The sequence below is a fragment of the Mauremys mutica genome, chromosome 3 (assembly GCF_020497125.1).
Source record: "Mauremys mutica isolate MM-2020 ecotype Southern chromosome 3, ASM2049712v1, whole genome shotgun sequence".
NCBI lineage: Eukaryota > Metazoa > Chordata > Testudines > Geoemydidae > Mauremys > Mauremys mutica.
In genome coordinates, this window is record NC_059074.1 from 110,152,920 (window position 1) to 110,171,492 (window position 18,573).

An 18,573-nucleotide genomic window follows, 5' to 3' on the forward strand; every position below is an offset into this window, starting at 1 on the left:
CATGCAATGATTTTCAGGACCAGCATGTCACCAGTTTAGATATGATACCTTACGTGACACCTTTTAGATACATATTATGACAACACTGAGTTGGGGGTAATGAGTGGGTCAGGCGTGACGTGTTACAGTATAGTTACCCTTTGCCAGTGGGCATGAAGGGACTCCCAGAGTCACAGAAGGTGAAGCTGTGGTAAACGATTTTTTTAGTCTAGAGGGAGGGCTAAATGCATGCTGAAGCCTGTTATAAACCAAAAGAACTAAATGAGCCCAGAGGTGAGGGCTGTATGGTTTTGTTATTTTAGAATAATAAATTATCCCCAAAAGGGGAACAGTACTGTGAAAACACCAGGTGTGGTGGTTTGATTGATATGAGACAGAAGGTCAATTGAGGCAATGAATGGGCCAGACAACTGATTTGATGACCCCTACTAAATACAGAACTACATCAGGAAAACCAGATTAACTGGTTTAGTCTGCAATGGATGCAATTATACTGGTACAGAAGTGTGTATATCAGTATAGCTTGCTTTGGTAAATGTTAAATCTGTGCAAAATCTACATGTAGACAAGTCCTAACTTTAGGCATCTAAATTGAAAATTTTGGCTTATGTTCATGTTACATATAATACACCACTGCAATGTTTCTTGAAAATCTTATGTGTTGTACCTTGTACTCCTTCTTCCATGCTTCAAAGAGTTCCAGAAATGTATTCCCTTCTTCAATTAGTCTAACATCCATTCGGTGAGCTTTGGCAAAAGACAGTATGGCTTTTAGGGAGCGCTCTGTCTCACTTGTGGCCCATAGTCCTCGACTTGTGGTGGGCAAACGGTCATCAACCAGCCCGTCTTCATCTTCTATCATCTCTTCGAAGATAGCCATCTGGCCTTTCACACTTAAAACAGACCAAAACATAACACTTGTCACTAGATATATGAGTATCTTCTACTCACACACACAGCTATATTTACATTTATATATACACATTTGCTATATTTAAGATATATACATACCTTACATATATAAATATAGCAATGTATATATATGAAACTACCACGCTGTTTGCTATTTATTTGTTATGAACTGTAAAACATGGCCACATTGACAATCAGGATATATTAACAAGGCAAAATAAAAATAATCATCCAGGACCAAAATGTAAGCAGCTTGTGGTACTATTCACATTCTGGTTAACATCAAGTCTTACACTCCTGGTTTAGAACATATTCATAATTTAAAATAGGGAAAAAACAGTTTTCATTTGTGTATCTGCTTTTAAATTATGGTTATCCCACAGTGCCTTGAAAGCAGCGTGTTAGATACTGGTAGTATGAATACTGTGAAGGCCACTTTGTCAGCTATGCACTCAATACTAGCTCTTGCAAAGCCTTGGACATCATACTTTTAGAGTGGTTATTAAGGACACTGGAAGTGTCAAGTGTAAAAATTTTTTTTTTTAAATAGCACTTCTGTATATTTAACTTCTCCCTGGACTGAGAGCAAAGAGATGCAGAGGAGGAACCCTGGCTCAAAATCTACTACCCCAACACAGAATCTTTGACAATGCAACAGCTTCCCAACTCCCTTCCCTACCATAATGATTATCATCTAATTTATCAGACTGTACTCTTACTTAGAAAAATTAAAAGTAACAAACAGCCATGTTCTCTGAGGACTCCTGACTTGCATGCATACAAAAGAGCATTTGCCCATACAGACTGTGAAGCTGAACATACTATTACAAAATCTGCATATTAAGAAGCTGAGAATGTTTTGAAAATTTAGCTCTGTGGTCTTTCAAATCATAAACCCCGAATGAGAAAACAGCACTTCTTATTTGTTCATTTTATAAAGGAGTGGTTTTTTAAAAAAAATGAAACATGCATATAAAACATGCATGACACTGCCTATAAACATTGATACTGACTCTCTTTGCAAGAATATGTTAAAATAGTTTGCTCCTGAAACAAGGGTTTTAGACAACTTAGGATGTTTATATTTAAAACTTTAACTTCCAAAACAAAATTTTCCTTGAACCACAAAAATAAGAGTGAAAACTAAGTACTCACGTATGAGAGAACAGCTTTGACTCATATTCTGTGAACAGCTCATCAGCCTTACAGAAGACACAACTAGGATACAAGAGATTGCAAAGAAAATAGGCTCATTAAATTTTCAGCTACTCAGTGGAAAAAAAATAGATCTCCATTTTAATTTAAAAAAACCAAAAAACAAAAAACATAGGGCCTGATCCCACAAACTGGATCCATGCAGACATGAGATCCATGTAAACAGACCCTTATGTAAGATGGGAACTTTAATAATTCAATTTCCTTTTTCTTCCTCTTATTACAAAAGAAGATGGATTTCTCAAAACACCTCCTACAAAAACAATGTTTTTGACATACTTGTTCAAAGGAAGTCTAACGGGTCGCAGATGGCAGATAGTGGCAGCTTCAATAACCTTCTTAGAGGGAGGACCTTCTAGATTTTTCACAGCTTCTTTTACAAGCTTCTGGAACTTCTTCACCTCCTCCATTTGGGTTGTGAGCAGATACTGAAGGCCTCTACAGTCACGGAACCTGACCAACAACAAAAACACATAATAGCACACCAAGTCAAAACCCAATTCAAGATTTTCACAAAGAGTAAGAAATAAATTGCAATATGCAGTGAAACTACTTAAGGCCCAGTCCTGAAGTGTAATGCTCACTATCCTGAATAGTTCCCACTGAAGTCAGTGACATAAAATGGCTCAGATTTTAGAAATGGGGAAATAGCACATACCATCTTGGTCACTGTCTCAAATCTGGTCAAGGTCAGTAGTGCCTGAAATATTTACTACCTGATTTGTGTTTGGTGGCCAGCGAGTAATGAGTTTGGTGGTCTCAGTCCAGTTCACAGTGGACACACATACATAAAACCAACACACACAAAGCATGTGTTACTCTAGTTCTCAGAGATAAAATACTGAACAAGCATGAAGATGAACCACCTATTTAAATGTAGGTATTTCTCTTGATCAGGTGCACAGTCTGCTGCCAGTGCAATATGAGGGACGTGAACTGTTGCTGCCCATGCTGTAATTGTTCTTTGGGTACACCGCTTTGGATGCCAGAACACTGCTCAACTTGGCATCCTTAAAAGCACTTACAGTAGAACCTCAGAGTTACAAACATCTCAGGAATGGAGGTTGTTCATGACTCTGAAATGTTCATAACTCAAATGTTATGGTTGCGCTTTCAAAAGTTTACAACTGAACATTGACTTAATACAGCTTTGAAACTTTACTATGAAGAAAAATGCTGCTTTTAACCATCTTAATTTAAATGAAACAAGCACAGAAACAGTTTCCTTACCTTGTCAAATATTTTTTATTTAAACTTTCCCCATCTTATTTTAGTAGTTTATATTTAACACAATACTGTGCTGCACAGTATTTGCCCCCCCCCTTTTTAAGGGGGGGTTTGTCCTGCTGCCTGAGTGCGTATTTCGGGTTCCAAATGAAGTGCGTGGTTGACCAGTCAGTTTGTAACTCTGGTGTTCATAACTCTGAGGTTCTACAGTATATATATTTTTTCTAAATAAATTTCTCTCTTAGAGAAAATCTGATCCAAAACATTCCAAAAGTACAATGAGCCAAGTTAGAGAAGGATAAGTTCACCTGTGTAAAGCTGAGCAAAGTTAGAAAATGGTAGCCGTTTAAAGGATCTAGTTAAGCAATACTTCGGGCTAATTTGGAATTCTGCAACTAAATAAAACCAACATATGGGAGAGCTAACCAATTACCAACGGTATTTTGGAAACACATGGGTAGCATTTAAGTTTGAGTTAATAATATAATCTGAGTTGCCAAGTGTTCCAAATGTAAGAGAGAAATCCCACTTTGTATCTTGGGTCAGCCAACTCCACTACTCAGCTATTAGATAGCACTTGCTGCCCGGGGCGGCTCTAGAAATTCCGCCGCCCCAAGCAGGGCAGTGCACCGCGCTGCTCGCGCCGCCCTTCCCCGGTCCCGCGGCCGGGGCAGAAGTGCCTGCGGACAGTCCCGCGGCTCCGGTGGAGCATCCGCAGGCATGCCTGCGGGAGCTCCGTCTGAGCCGCGGGACCAGCGCACCCGCCGCAGTCATGCCTGCGGGAGCTCAAGCGGAGCCACGGGAAGAGGGGACCCTCCGCAGTCATGCCTGCGGCAGGTCCGCTCGTCCCGAGGCTCCGGTGGACCTCCCGCAGGCATGACTGTGGAAGGTCCGCCGGAGCCAAATGCCGCCCTGCCAGGACAATGCCGCCCCACGCGCCTGCTTGGCGCGCTGGGGTCTGGAGCCGGCCCTGCTTGCTGCTTCCACCATTGCATTTTTAATAATAATAAAAATATTTTAGCTCTTCTGGAGTATTTTTATTGCAAATCTTAAAGTACTTTACAAAGGAGTACCAAGGATCATTATCCCCCATTTTACAAATGAGGAAATTGAGACACAGAAAGAAAAAAGTGACTTGCCCAAGGTCACAGCTTGCCAGTGCCAGAACTAGAAAAACTGTCAAGATTTTTCTGACTAGCCCATTTTAAATAAAAAACTATTTCCTCTTACACTATATGTAGTGGCAAGTACAGCTGGCCAGAAATTTTCTGATGAAATTTAGTTTAGTCTGGTAGAGTGAAATATTTCAATGAGTTTATCACAGATTCAACAAAAACACTGGTTGAAACACAGCAGTGCACTTGGGCACTCTGCCTGGCTCCCCCCACAGCTCTGTGGGATGTGGACGCCAGCATGCTTGGCCTCTGTCTCCCCAATAGTTGGGATGGAAGGCTCCTGTCAAATTCACCTGGGAAATTGTTGAAAGCCTTCCCAGAGGGGAAGCCAGGAAGCTGAAAAAATCTTTAGGTTCAAGAAATTTTATGTTTTGGGAAACTCCTCTCTGTGAAAACTTTCACATTTTTGATGTTTGGTCCTACTTCTGAATGAAACTTTTTTCTCAAACACCCAATTTTTTTGTGGAAAGGGAATCATCCTTTTTTGGCATGCTCTAATGGCAACCACACACACATCTCTTCAAATTCTCTTCTCCCAGCTATGTTGAACAGTGGCATAATGAGAAACCCTTGGCCTCAAATGATAGCTCTAAATAAGATGGATGTTCCATGAGTGATGGGTGGAATTTCTTTGTTTTCCTTCTCAACACAACTCTGAGTATGGAAAAAGAAAAGCTATAAAAAGTAAAAAAAAATATTTTTTTTAAATTTTTTTTTTTTACAATACTTCGGTGTAATTCAAAGTTAAGCATGTGATTAAGTGCTTTGCTGTATCAGTACTCAGGATCTTGCATGACCGAGTCTTATGACTAAACAATTCAGAGTAAGGGTACTGTTTTTCACTTGTTTGTGAAGAACTATGTTTGTTTATAGCAATGTAGAGTAAATAAATAGAAGTTATCCTATAAGCAATTCACATTTCACTATTTTTTTTTTTTTAAACAGGCAAATATTCAGTTTTCCCAACTGCTTACAATTCATGTTCCTGTATCTGAAGCCAGACTGTTAAGTGCAGTAAATGCTAGTCACTCATCTATACACCACTTTACAGGACAAACATAATTTATTGCTCCATGAGCTGGGAGTGTTGCACAGGCAGCACTCTTGAACTTGGGACTGCAGGTATTTGTGAAAAGGGTGATGATAGGGGAGAAAGTAACTGGTGACAATTCCAATAGAAGAAGCAGTACTGATGGTCTGCAGTGGGAAACCCATCCAGAACTTGTTGGCCAGAAAATGGTATCAAGAATGGGAAGCTGCAAAGCGGGAAATGGAAAGACCCCAATAGGGGTCCAAAACTGATGCAAGTGAATCCCTAGAGGAACAAAATAAATTGCAAGTCAGTTTGTTTCAGAGAACATTAAATCCCAATGTAATTAACATTTAATTATTTTGCTCAGCAGTTGCATGAACACAGAAAATTTTAAAAAAAACATCATAGATTATACAAAGGAGAACATTTTAATGAATACTTGTCTGGGGGAAACCCAAGGCCCCTCTCTTTTGAAGTTTTATATTTAGTTTCTCCTTTTTGAAGTGTGTTTTGAAACTTAACTGCAGTGCAGATGTTCTGAAGCACAAGTGCCTGGCACTTAATTGCATCTGCTAGCACAAATTGATTAGAAGACTTGAGCAGAGTTAAGTGTATTAATTATGGTATTTTGTATTTTATTCTCTTACTTGTCTGCCATGGAGAGTTTATTAGTTTGCTGTTTGTAGTTACTGGTTATCTCATTTTGCACACGCTGAACAAGCTCCTCATCAATGGCATATTGTATTGCTGTCTGGATCACGTCCAACCACCAAGGCGACCCAGAATGTATCTGTATGCAAGAGAGATTTATTCATGAACACTCATAACAGGTAAATACTTTGCATGCTGTGGTAGGAGCTTTTTTGCTCTCTGGATCATATTCTGCCTGGACTGGTAAATTCTACTGGAAGCAGCCAGGAGATAAAGATACAGTTGGAAAACCCCACCTCTGCCCTCAAATATATCCAGAATAACTAGTGGGTACCTCCTTGTAAATTTCAATTACATCACTATTGTTAAATTGCTTACATATAAGGCACAGGTAGGCTATCTATGCAAGAGAAGAAAAATATCATCTTATAGCATGTGCATAAGTGGAGTAGTTTGGAAGTTTCCTTCCATTCTGAATAACTCCCTTTTCCTCCTTTAACACAGACTGCTAGGAGGAAAAGAAAGGGGAGAGGAATAAAAGACTTTTTAATGAGAGAAACAAGGCTGTTTTTTCAATGAAAAAATGTAAAAGACTGAAGTAATTTTCAAAATGTAAAAGACAGTGGATGTAGATGGAAAGGGAAAGTATATTTGCTCATATGTTATTTAATGGTCTATGTCTTTATTTACTGTAATATAGTATAGCCGAATCAGCATTTCAGCTCAAGCCTTCATCGGTATATTTTTCTTTTACACCTTTTCTCATCAGTTGTCAGAGTGAATTAATGCTGTTGAGATATACTTGCCTGGAAGAACAGTTCCTTAGGAAGGAATGGAGACTTCACCTGATGCTGAGTTTTTAAAATATAGAAATGTAGTATCTTCCAGGCCAGTATGGTATTATTCTTATAGCTTGATTCTTAGCCTAAATTTCAAGAGGCAAGTGTGTACATGTGTAATATAATGCAATGGAAAAGGCATAAAGCAGTTGCTTTATTATATTTTTCTCAGTTACCCTGTGTTCCTCCTATCTGCTTGTGGTGTCCATTTGTTGTAGCTCATCAACTAATAAAAATGTAAGCTTTTTGGAGATAGGAACCATCTTTTTGTTGTGTGTTTTTGCTGTGCTCAGCACAATGGGGTTCCATTCTGATTGGGGTATGAGGTGCTACCACATTACAAATATTAAATAATACTTGGAATCTAGGACACACAGGTTAAAAGTACTTAGTAAATCAAAAATCATAAGCCAAAAAGGCACCTGCCTTTCTCTGGAGCTCACGAATGGTCTGTAGCACTGGCTGCAAGGCCTGGTGAGCTTCTGAAACTTCTGCATTGGATTTACTCATATAATGTTGTCGAAGTTGTTCAGCCTATATGCAAATAAGAGTTTAAAATATGCATCAGCCATTTATATTTACAAAGAATAATTAAACAGCTACTGTATTGCATTAGTCCAAGAGTGTGGTTGGTTACCCAAGGTCTGTACTTGCTTCTCTGCAAATCCAATTTGTATTTTTTTCTTTAAAAGAGCTTGAATTGCATGAGATTATAAATATGTGAACAGTACAGTTTGACAAATTGTAGGCGAGAAGGAGGCTGACTACCAATTTTTTTCTCTAAAGAGAAGAAATAAATTTAATAAATTTAATACATTAAAACTGTATTACCTGTGATGAAAAATGACTTTAGCTAAATTCAAAAAAGTCAAGGAATTCTGATTTTAAACCTCTCTCTCTGTCCTTTCAGCCATTCTGTTGCACCTACACAGCAGTAGCTATTGCTGAGTCAGAGAACAGCAATTTATTTAACGCTTTACCTGAACATCACTCCTAACTGCAACATACTGAGTAAAGAAATTTTTAGGCCAAAAAACTTTTTTTTTTTTTTAAATAAAGAAAAATGCATATCTGGCTTGACCACAACATTTCATAAAATTGTCTTGGTCAGAAAAAAACAAAACCCTAAAAAAACTGGAAAAAGAATCAAAACATTTCATTAACATTTTCAAAATATTTTGATTCAAAACTCCTTTTCATTATGAAATGTCCATCGACTTTATTAAAGATATATAAAAAGCTCCAAATCTAATCTAAATGTTTAGTTTCAGGTCAAACAAAATCTGTTCCATCTTGCATTTAGCAGTGATGCTCGGAATACCTTTCCCAGATTCGAAGAGCTGTGTGTGGCTCGAAAGCTCGAAACAGAACTTGATCCAGTAAAAGATATTACCTCTCCCACCTTGTCTCTCTGCTATTTTTAGGCAAATCAGATGATGAACTTCTTATTTTTGGTAAGAAGCACTTCTGCGAACAAAAATTCATTGTAGTATTGGCACTAGTTTGGCAATATGTTATTGTCAGGTTAACAAGTAGATTACTGGCATGTGTTTTCGCAAATAAATGGTCAATAAAATCTGTAGTACCTCTCACCACAATTTTGGTGCGTCATATTTGTGTCTATTTTCTGCATTTTGGGGTTGGTTAAGTTTCACTTCAATTTTCCATTACTATGGAATCATCATCATTATTGGTATGGATGGAGCTTAGTCACTGAAACTAGAGAGACACTCATAGGGGTGGAAAAGATCACTTTATTGAAAGAGGACAATGAAGAAGAATCTCAATTTTTCTGTTTGAAAATGAAAGCTAAGTTTATAGACCTTTTTCTTGCGACAATAGCATAAAAAGATATAATTTTTCAAACCCTAGCAATTGGTTTACAAGAAATAAGCAACTGGGCTGCCACAGTCCAACTTCCTCCCTGATAGTGCTTGCCTGGCCCCAACTTTGGTATGAAGAGTTCTTAATGTGAGGGAACCCAATTCTGCTCTCTCACACTAGGGTAATCAAGAGTGAAATCAATGAAAGGAGGGACACCGGTATAAATGGAAGGAGCATCAGGCCTCTGAAGTCCTATTCCCCAAATCTCCAATACCTATCCCCTTCCCACTAAGGGCTTGTCTACATTATCTGCTGGATTGACGGGCAGTGATCGATCCAACAGAGGTCGATTTATCACGTCTAGTCTAGTCACGTTAGTCACGTAGCTGAAGTTGCATAACTTAGATTGATCCCCCCCAGTGTAGACCAGGCCCAAGTCTCCTTACCAGCCACAGAAGACCTGTTCTTTGGGCTCCCCCCATTCCTCATACAAGCTAGGGGAGATTGATGCCTGCTCCTCCCACACCGCACTACTAGCAGTAAGGGAGACTCTCTCACATAAAATATTAAAAAGTGATTCTGTCCCAACCATCTACTGAGCCCATCACCAGAAAGCCTCTGGCCTGATCATTCCACGATCAGAGATGACAGGACAACACACCTACCACTATTTTTGTTGCTATGAGGAACAGCTGGACAGGTAAGGAAGGCATGTAGGAGCCAAAACAAAAGTACATGGATGGATAGAAATTAATCAGAGTGGGGTGAGGAGCAGAATATGGAACTGATGGAATTTGAGTGAAGTGGAGTAGAAGCAACCCCCCATGTATCATCTCTGATGGAGGCAGAAATTTTGAGGGCACCTTGTTAACATTTTGACAGCAGATCATGGAATTTAGCAGCACCTATAAGCACAGTTTAAGACCAATTTATGCCCCAAATATGTATATTTTAATCCCCTCAAAAAGAAAATGGAGTAGATTTGCTCAAATTATTGGTATGTATATCTTATAAAAAAGGTAATAAAGCACTATGATTGTGCTATGATACAAGAGAAAAAGACGAAAAAAGAATGGTAAAGCAATTTCTCTAGTTCTAGAAGTGGAAGTGAAGAAAAGGAAGCTAAATGCACTATTGAGAAAGTATCAAAGCAGAGTCTAAATTGGTGGCAGGTGAACAAAGATATGGGCTAGCTATCAAAGACTTTTTTTATTAGTGTAACAGTATAATCACAGTTTATGAGAATATGCCTTTTTCAAATTTAAATTTTGAAAAGAAGCATATATAAATCTGTTTATGCATAGTTGCTTTTGAAGAGAGAAAAACAATTCCACTTTGTGATGAAAATTTATGGTACATGTCCTCCAGCTTAAAATAATGCCTAAACTAATTTAATCTCCATCACTATTTTAATTCACTGCAGAAAAAAGCATCCTATTCAATGCAATACTAGAGAAACCTCACACACAAGAGATATGCATACAAAATGACACATGCATGCACTAATTGAACATTCCAACAAACCATGGCAATTATGACAAGGTAAAGGTGATGCTGTCTATAAAAGGTTCACAGGTCCCTGCCTGTCATATTTGGTCACGACAAAGTATAGAAGTAAGGGGAATTTGCACCAAAGGAAATCTAAGGGGAAGGATTTGTCCTCTCCCTTATCAGCTGGCTAAAGCAGGGAAAACCTATTAGAATTAATGCCTAGTACTTTTCAGTTGATTTATTTTTGTTTTGTGATATTTTGTAGCTTGTTCTCTTCCCCACAAATGAATGGAAAATTTCTTACAGAATTTTCTTTCTGCCAGCAGCAACTCCCATAATTCTGCATATCTGGGCTGCTCTCCTCTCACTATAGCTTCAAAGAGGCAGATCAGAATTTTGGCTCTGCATACTCTGGCCATAACCCCCCTTCTCCTGCTTACTACCAGATGAGTTATTCCAAAACTGTAAAATTTGCATAATTTCACTAACAAAATATTCCAGAGACAATGTAACAACTATGTACATTAGACCAAGGAAAAACAGTCCTATCATAACAATTCCACTTAATATTTGACCCTTGGCTCATGAGTCATCTAGGGTGAATAGAACTGTGGTAGATACCTATAATTTCCTGTCTGCAAATAGTAAGTAATTTCCATTCTGCAGACCAGCGTCTCCCACAATTCTGGATGTCCAGGAAGTGATCAGAGTGTTGTGAAAACAGAATTCAATAAATAAGAAGCACTCCTCTTTTCATAAGCTCGGACAAAGGTCAATATTATTTCTGGGCTACCACCTGAAGCACCTTCCTGCCAAAGTAGGTCTCTGCAGAAGATAGATCCATCTCACAGTGATTAATGAAGGTATTAAATGTAGATCAAGTGGCTGCTTTGCAAGTTTCTGAAGTGGACACACTTGCTCGTTCCACCCACGAAACTGCTAAGGATCTCATATAGTGTGCCTTCATCCTTTCTGAGACAGGAACTCTGATGATTTGTAGGCTTCCATGATACATAGTCTAATCCACAAAGTGATGGAGGATTTGGAAGCTCTATGTCCATGAAAGGACATGAACAGGGAGCCCAATCTTCTCATGGATTCTATATGCTTGAGATAGATTTTCAATACTCTTCAGACATCTTAAGATGTAAAACACCTTTTCAGTTCGGTGTTATGATTTTGGACAATAGGAAGGAAGCACAACCTTTTGGGAAACGTTGAAAGAGGAATTCATCTTAGGAAGAAAGGATTCTAGTGTCCTGAGCATCACCTTGTCCTCATGGAACATGAAGTAAGGCTCTTGTATAGATAAGCCTCTGATGCTTACCAGGTGGGCAAGACAGCTACTAAGAAACAAGTCTTAATGGATAAAAGCAGCTGACACTGAAGTCATAGCTTGTCACAGCCCTCCATAGATCTTTGGGATTTGCATTGTGCTCTTAAAACCAGTTGTAGAACCTGGAGTAATTAGAGAAGTATACTTTTAGTATCAATTTCCTCCTAAAGGAAAGCAATGTCTTGATGACTCTGAAGAACAGACTGAGACCTTCTAACACTTCCCTCTCAACAGCCAGGCTATGAATTGAAGATGTTAGTTGAAAAAGAGGACATCTTGTCTCAATGGGAGCTGGAGTGGGGGTTCTGGTTTTAGGTCTATCAGCTCTGAGAACCAAAGTGTTGTCAATGAGGAATTACTGCCACCTGGTCTCATCTTATTTTTGTTGAGACCATCTTCCCCAATAGCAGAAAGGGTAGAAATGCACTAAGTAGGTCCTGCTGCCAACCGTGCAACAAGGCATCTGTCCCCTGGTTTTGGGGTTTCCCTCCCTTGGGAATTATTTTGGCATCTTTGTGTTCACATGATCTGCAAACATGTCGGTCAAAGGGAGGCTGAATGTCTGAATGATGAAATCAAAAACCTTTTGATTCAGGCACTACTCGGAGTTGTTCACCCTACGCCTGCTGAGCAGTCTGCCTTTTGGATCAGATCCCCTCTGATGTAGAACACTCTGAGGGAAAGGAGGAACTGTTCTACTGACCTCATTATTTCCAGTGCTTCCACATGTAGCAGCAGTCTCCTTGTTTCCCTTTAGTTGTTTAAATATGCAACTGTAGTTGTATTATCTGACCGACCCAGGACATGGTTCCCCCCTGTGGGTGGGCTGGAACCTTTGCAAAGCTAACTTGACTGCTCTGAGCTTTTTCCTACTGGCTCCAGATACCCTGGGTTGTTTAGGTCTTCAAGTGAGCTCCCCAGATCTCCAAACTGGCATCAGTTGCGAAGATTAAAGGATATGGAAGGAGACAAGCCTTTGTGGACACTGTTTGTAGACTGAACACCTCTGTCAGAATCCGTACTTGATCTTTTACATATTCTGGGAAGAGGTCCTACACCTTGAGAATGAAGGCTTCTGATGCATGAAGTGATCTCTATGCACAAAACCAGGAGTCTTAGCAGTTGGAAGCATAATGCTATGGCAGGTCTCCTGTGACTCTGGAACAAGATGATAAATTTCTGGATTTTCTGAAACCTTTCTAATGATGGATAGATCCTTCCTACTGAGATGTGTATTTTCTCCCCCAGGTGGATGGAACCAGGAAATCTTTCTTAGCATTGATAATGAAGCTGTGCGCCTGAGGGGGAGACAATGTCCGACACACGGCCCTGTGCACTGGTGATCATGATGGAGCTCCGATCAGAATGTCATCCAAGAAAGGGTACAGCTGAGTTCCCTGCAACCTGAGTGTGGCTATTTATCATTACCAATATCTTTGTAAAAACTCTGGGGGCCAAGGACAGGGCCAAATGGAAGTGTTCAGTACTGATCATGTTTCCTGCTGTAAGCGAACCTCAGACTCTGCAGTGGCACAATCTGATGGGAATATGGAGATATGCATCCACTAGATCTATTGAAGTCAAGAAGTCCCCCTGGGATAGGGATGATTCTGTAGAGGTCAGGATCTCCATCTGAAACTTAGTTTTCTTCATCCACTTGTCAAACTGCTTTAGGTTGAGAATGGCTCTGATAACCCTCATGCACTTCCAGACAATGAAAAACATGGAGTGGAGCCTAGACAACCTTCCTTCTGAAATTACACTCTCTATCATTCCCATAACCAGAAGATGAGATACTTGGTTCTGGATCAGACTGTGGTTTATAGGGTCATTGGAGCTGCATGACTGAATGAAGAACAGATGGGATAGAGCCCCTAGCTCAAGGGAGTATCCGTGGCTCTCTGTCTCCCTGACCTATTTGTCTGTGGTCAGCGGAGGCCACTCCTCTAGGAAATGGGAAATTCTGCCCTCTAGCTTCAGTTCTGGGCTAAGGCAGACATGATCTTTTTCATAAAGTGGATTTGGGGAAGAGAGGGAGGACTAAGGTCCCTCTAAACTTCCCATCCAGGACCTCGATTTCACAGTTTTCCCTTGGAGAATCTGTTGTACTTTTGCTAGTACCTCTATTACAATGGTGAGCGAAAGGAGTGCCTCTATCTGAAAACTGGTCTGTACTCTCTCCTGGGACCACTTAGGGGGGCAGGGAGAGACTGACTGGATTTTGCTGCGTCAACCACCACCTTCTCCAGCTTTTCTCCAAAAAGGATGGAGCCTCCAAACTCAGCCAAGCATAGGACCTGCTTAAAGTGAGTGTCCACATTCCATGGACACAGCCATGCATGGTGCCAGGCTATTGAGCTGGAAGTTATGGCTCAGCCTGAGAATCTCAGTGTCTCCACTGAGGCACCAGCAACAAATGCTGTTGCCAGGGAGATCTGCTTTAAAATGGAACCAAAGTCAGGGTGATCTCTGTACTTAAGAGCTTTGAGATCTTCCAGCCAGGAAAGAAATGCCTTTGCAAAGCAGGTAGCTGACAGGGGTGTTCAAAAGGTGCCCGAAGCTTCAAAATCCATTTTAAGAGTGGCCTCCATCTTTCTATCCATGTTGTTCTTCGGGCACAACTCCCCTCTGAGGGATAACCATATCACTGGAGGGATACTATAGCAGCGTCCACTTTCGGTATCTCAGTAATAGACCTCTTTAGTGTTTGAATTTTACAGAATTTGAATTTTCCTGTTAATGTGCTTGCCTTCCTCGGGCTTATTTCATCATCCCTAATCACTTTCTTGAAGAAGGAATAATGGGGTATTGCAACCTCGGGGGATGTGGGGAGAAATTTGTCCTGAGGCTTACTCTCAGGAGCCTGCTCAGGTTGGATTTGAATCATGGAAACAATGTTGTTCGTGAAATTTCTTAAGGAAAAAAACAAACAAAAAAAACCCACCTCTTTTGCTACATTCCCCCTTCCCCCATTCTGTTGGGATTCAGATCCAAACAGCTCACCTTCCTAAGTGGAGGAGAGGGAGGAAGAGGAGTCACAAGACTCATCTCCTGGATTGTGTGTGTGTGTTTTCTTTCTTTTTTGCCTTTTTAGATTTTCAACCTTTTATGCAGGCTTTGGGAGCACAGAAACTGCTGCAGCTTTGGTAAGGCCTTTTGTTGCTTACCTTTCTGGAGCCCTCTTGAGAGGTTTGACTCAGAATCCTCTCTCGCTGGGTCCCCTTATTGGTGGGAGTGGGGAACTCAGTGTCTGAGTCCTCCTGGTTGGCTTGGGAGGGAGGACCTTGCTTCTTTCCCCAGGGCACTCAGGACCCACAAGGCTCCACTCTTTGTTCTGCACTAGGTCCCCTGGGACTTACCCCGGGAGACAGGTGGTCAGAGTCCTCCTCACATTTAGAGCCTCTCCCTGTTCTGCACTGGAGTTCTTGGTCCATTTTTCCCAGACTGGAGTTGAGGACCACAACTGCCTATCTCACTCAGACCCAGAACCTAACAGAGTTGGGGTCGGTTGGCTGGGTACTACTCAACATCTACATAGCCTGGGAAGGCTGCTTCACAGATAGAGAACTGCTTGGATTTAACCCTGTGCTTTCTTGGCTGCTCTGCCATGCCTGGAAGGGAAAGAGGAGCAAGCAGGGAGCAGAGGCTCAGGGTGGGTTAAACCCCTAAGGGATTACCTGACCTAGGGATGAGAAGGAACACTTCTCCTCACTGCTCAAAAGCTGGACAGACCAAGCTCAAATTGCAAAGTAAGGATGGAAGCAACAGAAACTGCCCCAGTCTGCTGCCATGGAGGCAGCAGAAAAATCTGTCGGCAAATGAGAGCGGAGGGGGTGCGGCCAGTGTGTGGAGCCAAACATTGATCCACCCCCATGAAGCTGCAGAGAGAGAAGACTAGCCCAGACATCCAGAACTGTGAGAGGCACTGGGCTGCAGAAGGGATATTAAAGAGACTAAGGCCTTGTCTATACAGTGTAGTAATCCACACAAGAGGACACGCTAGCATGTTGCACACTAACTAAAGAGTGGACCCTGCTGGCATGCACTAAAAGTTCTCTAGAGCCTCATTTACATAAACCAATTAGTGCACAACACATTTGAGTGCACTAGAACTTACACACCTTTGGTGAGGACTAATGCACAGTATAGACAACCCCGATGCTTGGAAATTTATTTCTCCTCCCTCACTGATGAAACCACCCACCAGCTTACGCTACTAGACAGAGAAGAAAAGGTTTAAAGCAGCGAAGAGAAAGAAGTGTTTATTGTACATGAAATTTAGCAGATGGAGATTCATATACTCTAAGGCCATAAGGGACTATTGGATGGGACAGAAGCAGTAGATGTGATATAGCTCTATTTAGTAAAGCGTTTGATGCTGTATCACATGATCTTCTCATAAGTAAACTAGAGAAATATAACCTAGATGAAGCTACAATAAGGTGGATGCACAACTGGTTGGAAAACCATACTCAGTAGTTATCAATGGTTCACAGTCACACTGCAAGAGCCTATCAAGAGAGGCCCTGCAGGGATCTATCCTGGGGCTGGTTCTATTCAATATCATCATAAATGATTTGGATAATGGCAGAGAGAGTACACTTATAAAGTTTGCAGATGATATCAAGCTGGTAGAGATTGCAAGTGCTTTGGAGACAGAATTAGAATTCAAAATGATCTTGACAAACTGGAGACATGGTCCGAAGTAAATAGGATGAAATTCAATAAGGACAAATGTAAAGAACTACACTTAGAAGAGAATAATCAATTGCACAAATAGAAATTGGGAAATGACTGCCTAGAAAGGAGTACTGCAGGAAGGAATCTGGGGGTCACAGTGGATCACAAACTAAACATGAGTCAACCATGTTTCATATATCATTTTGTGATATATTAATAGGAGTCTTGTAGAAAGACACGAAAAGTCATTCTTCCACTCTACTCAGCACCAACGAGACTTCAGCTGGAGTACTGTGTCCAGTTCTGGTCACCACACTTCAGGAAAGAAGTGGACAAAATGTAGAAAGTCCGGAGGAGAGCAACAAAATGATTAAAGGTCTAGAAAACATGAGAGGGGGGACACAATAACTGTCTTCAAGTATGTAAAAGATTGTAATAAAGAGAAGGGTGATAAATTGTGTTCCTTATTCACTGAGGACAGGAAAAGTAGTAATGGAGCATTACATTGCAGCAAGGGAGATTTAGGTTAGAGATTAGAAAAAACTTCATAACTATAAGGGTAGTTAAGCTCTGGAACAAATTGCTTAGGGAGGTTGTGGAATCTCCATCAGTGGAGGTTTTAACAACAGGTTGAACACACACCTGACAGGGATGGCCCAGATCAGGGGTTGGCAACCTTTCAGAAGCGGTGTCCCGAGTCTTCATTTATTCATTCTAATTTAAGGTTTCGCATGCCGGTAATACATTTTAACATAAGAATGGCCATACTGGGTCAGACCAAAGGTCCATCTAGCCCAGTATGTGTCTACCAACAGTGGCCAATGCCAGGTGCCCCAGAGGGAGCGAACCTAACAGGCAATGATCAAGTGATCTCTCTCCTGCCATCCATCTCCATCCTCTGACGAACAGAGGCTAGGGACACCATTCTTACCCATCCTGGCTAATAGCCATTTATGGACTTAGCCACCATGAATTTATCCAGTTCCCTTTTAAACATTGTTATAGTCCTAGCCTTCACAACCTCCTCAGGTAAGGAGTTCTACAAGTTGACTGTGCGCTGCGTGAAGAAGAACTTCCTTTTATTTGTTTTAAACCTACCGCCTTTTAATTTCGTTTGGTGACCCCTAGTTCTTGTATTATGGGAATAAGCAAATAACTTTTCCTTATCCACTTTCTCCACATCACTCATGATTTTATATACCTCTATCATATCCCCCCTTAGTCTCCTCTTTTCCAAGCTGAAGAGTCCTAGCCTCTTTAATCTTTCCTCATATGGGACCCTCTCCAAACCCCTAATCATTTTAGTTGCCCTTTTCTGAACCTTTTCTAGTGCTAGAATATCTTTTTTGAGGTGAGGAGACCACATCTGTACACAGTATTCGCGGTGTGGGCGTACCATGGATTTATATAAGGGCAATAATATATTCTCAGTCTTATTCTCTATCCCCTTTTTAATGATTCCTAACATCCTGTTTGCTTTTTTGACCGCCTCTGCACACTGCGTGGACATTTTCAGAGAACTATCCACGATGACTCCAAGATCTTTTTCCTGACTCGTTGTAGCTAAATTAGCCCCCATCATATTGTATGTATAGTTGGGGTTATTTTTTCCCAATGTGCATTACTTTACATTTATCCACGTTAAATTTCATTTGCCATTTTGTTGCCCAATCACTTAGTTTTGTGAGATCTTTTTGAAGTTCTTCACAATCTGCTTTGGTCTTAACTATCTTGAGTAGTTTAGTATCATCTGCAAACTTTGCCACCTCACTGTTTACCCCTTTCTCCAGATCATTTATGAATAAATTGAATAGGATTGGTCCTAGGACTGACCCTTGGGGACCACCACTAGTTACCCTTCTCCATTCTGAGAATTTACCATTAATTCCTACCCTTTGTTCCCTGTCTTTTAACCAGTTCTCAGTCCATGAAAGGACCTTCCCTTTTATCCCATGACAGCTTAATTTACGTAAGAGCCTTTGGTGAGGGACCTTGTCAAAGGCTTTCTGGAAATCTAAGTCACTATGTCCACTGGATCCCCTTGTCCACATGTTTGTTGACCCCTTCAAAGAACTCTAATAGATTAGTAAGACACAATTTCCCTTTACAGAAACCATGTTGACTATTGCTCAACAGTTTATGTTTTCCTATGTGTCTGACAATTTTATTTTTAACTATTGTTTCGACTAA

General features: G+C 40.7%; 1 protein-coding gene across 1 annotated transcript in view; it reads right to left on the reverse strand.

The window, feature by feature from the left end:
• The window catches only part of SHPRH (SNF2 histone linker PHD RING helicase), a 133,933-nt gene that overhangs the window by 38,415 nt on the left and 76,945 nt on the right, over window positions 1-18,573 (reverse strand). The window contains exons 17-21 of the mRNA XM_045009684.1: window positions 7,479-7,586; window positions 6,210-6,352; window positions 2,407-2,580; window positions 2,068-2,130; window positions 668-893 (exon numbers count right to left, since the gene is read on the reverse strand). Of these exons, the coding sequence (XP_044865619.1) occupies window positions 668-893; window positions 2,068-2,130; window positions 2,407-2,580; window positions 6,210-6,352; window positions 7,479-7,586 (714 nt within the window). The remainder of the gene's footprint in view (window positions 1-667; window positions 894-2,067; window positions 2,131-2,406; window positions 2,581-6,209; window positions 6,353-7,478; window positions 7,587-18,573) is intronic.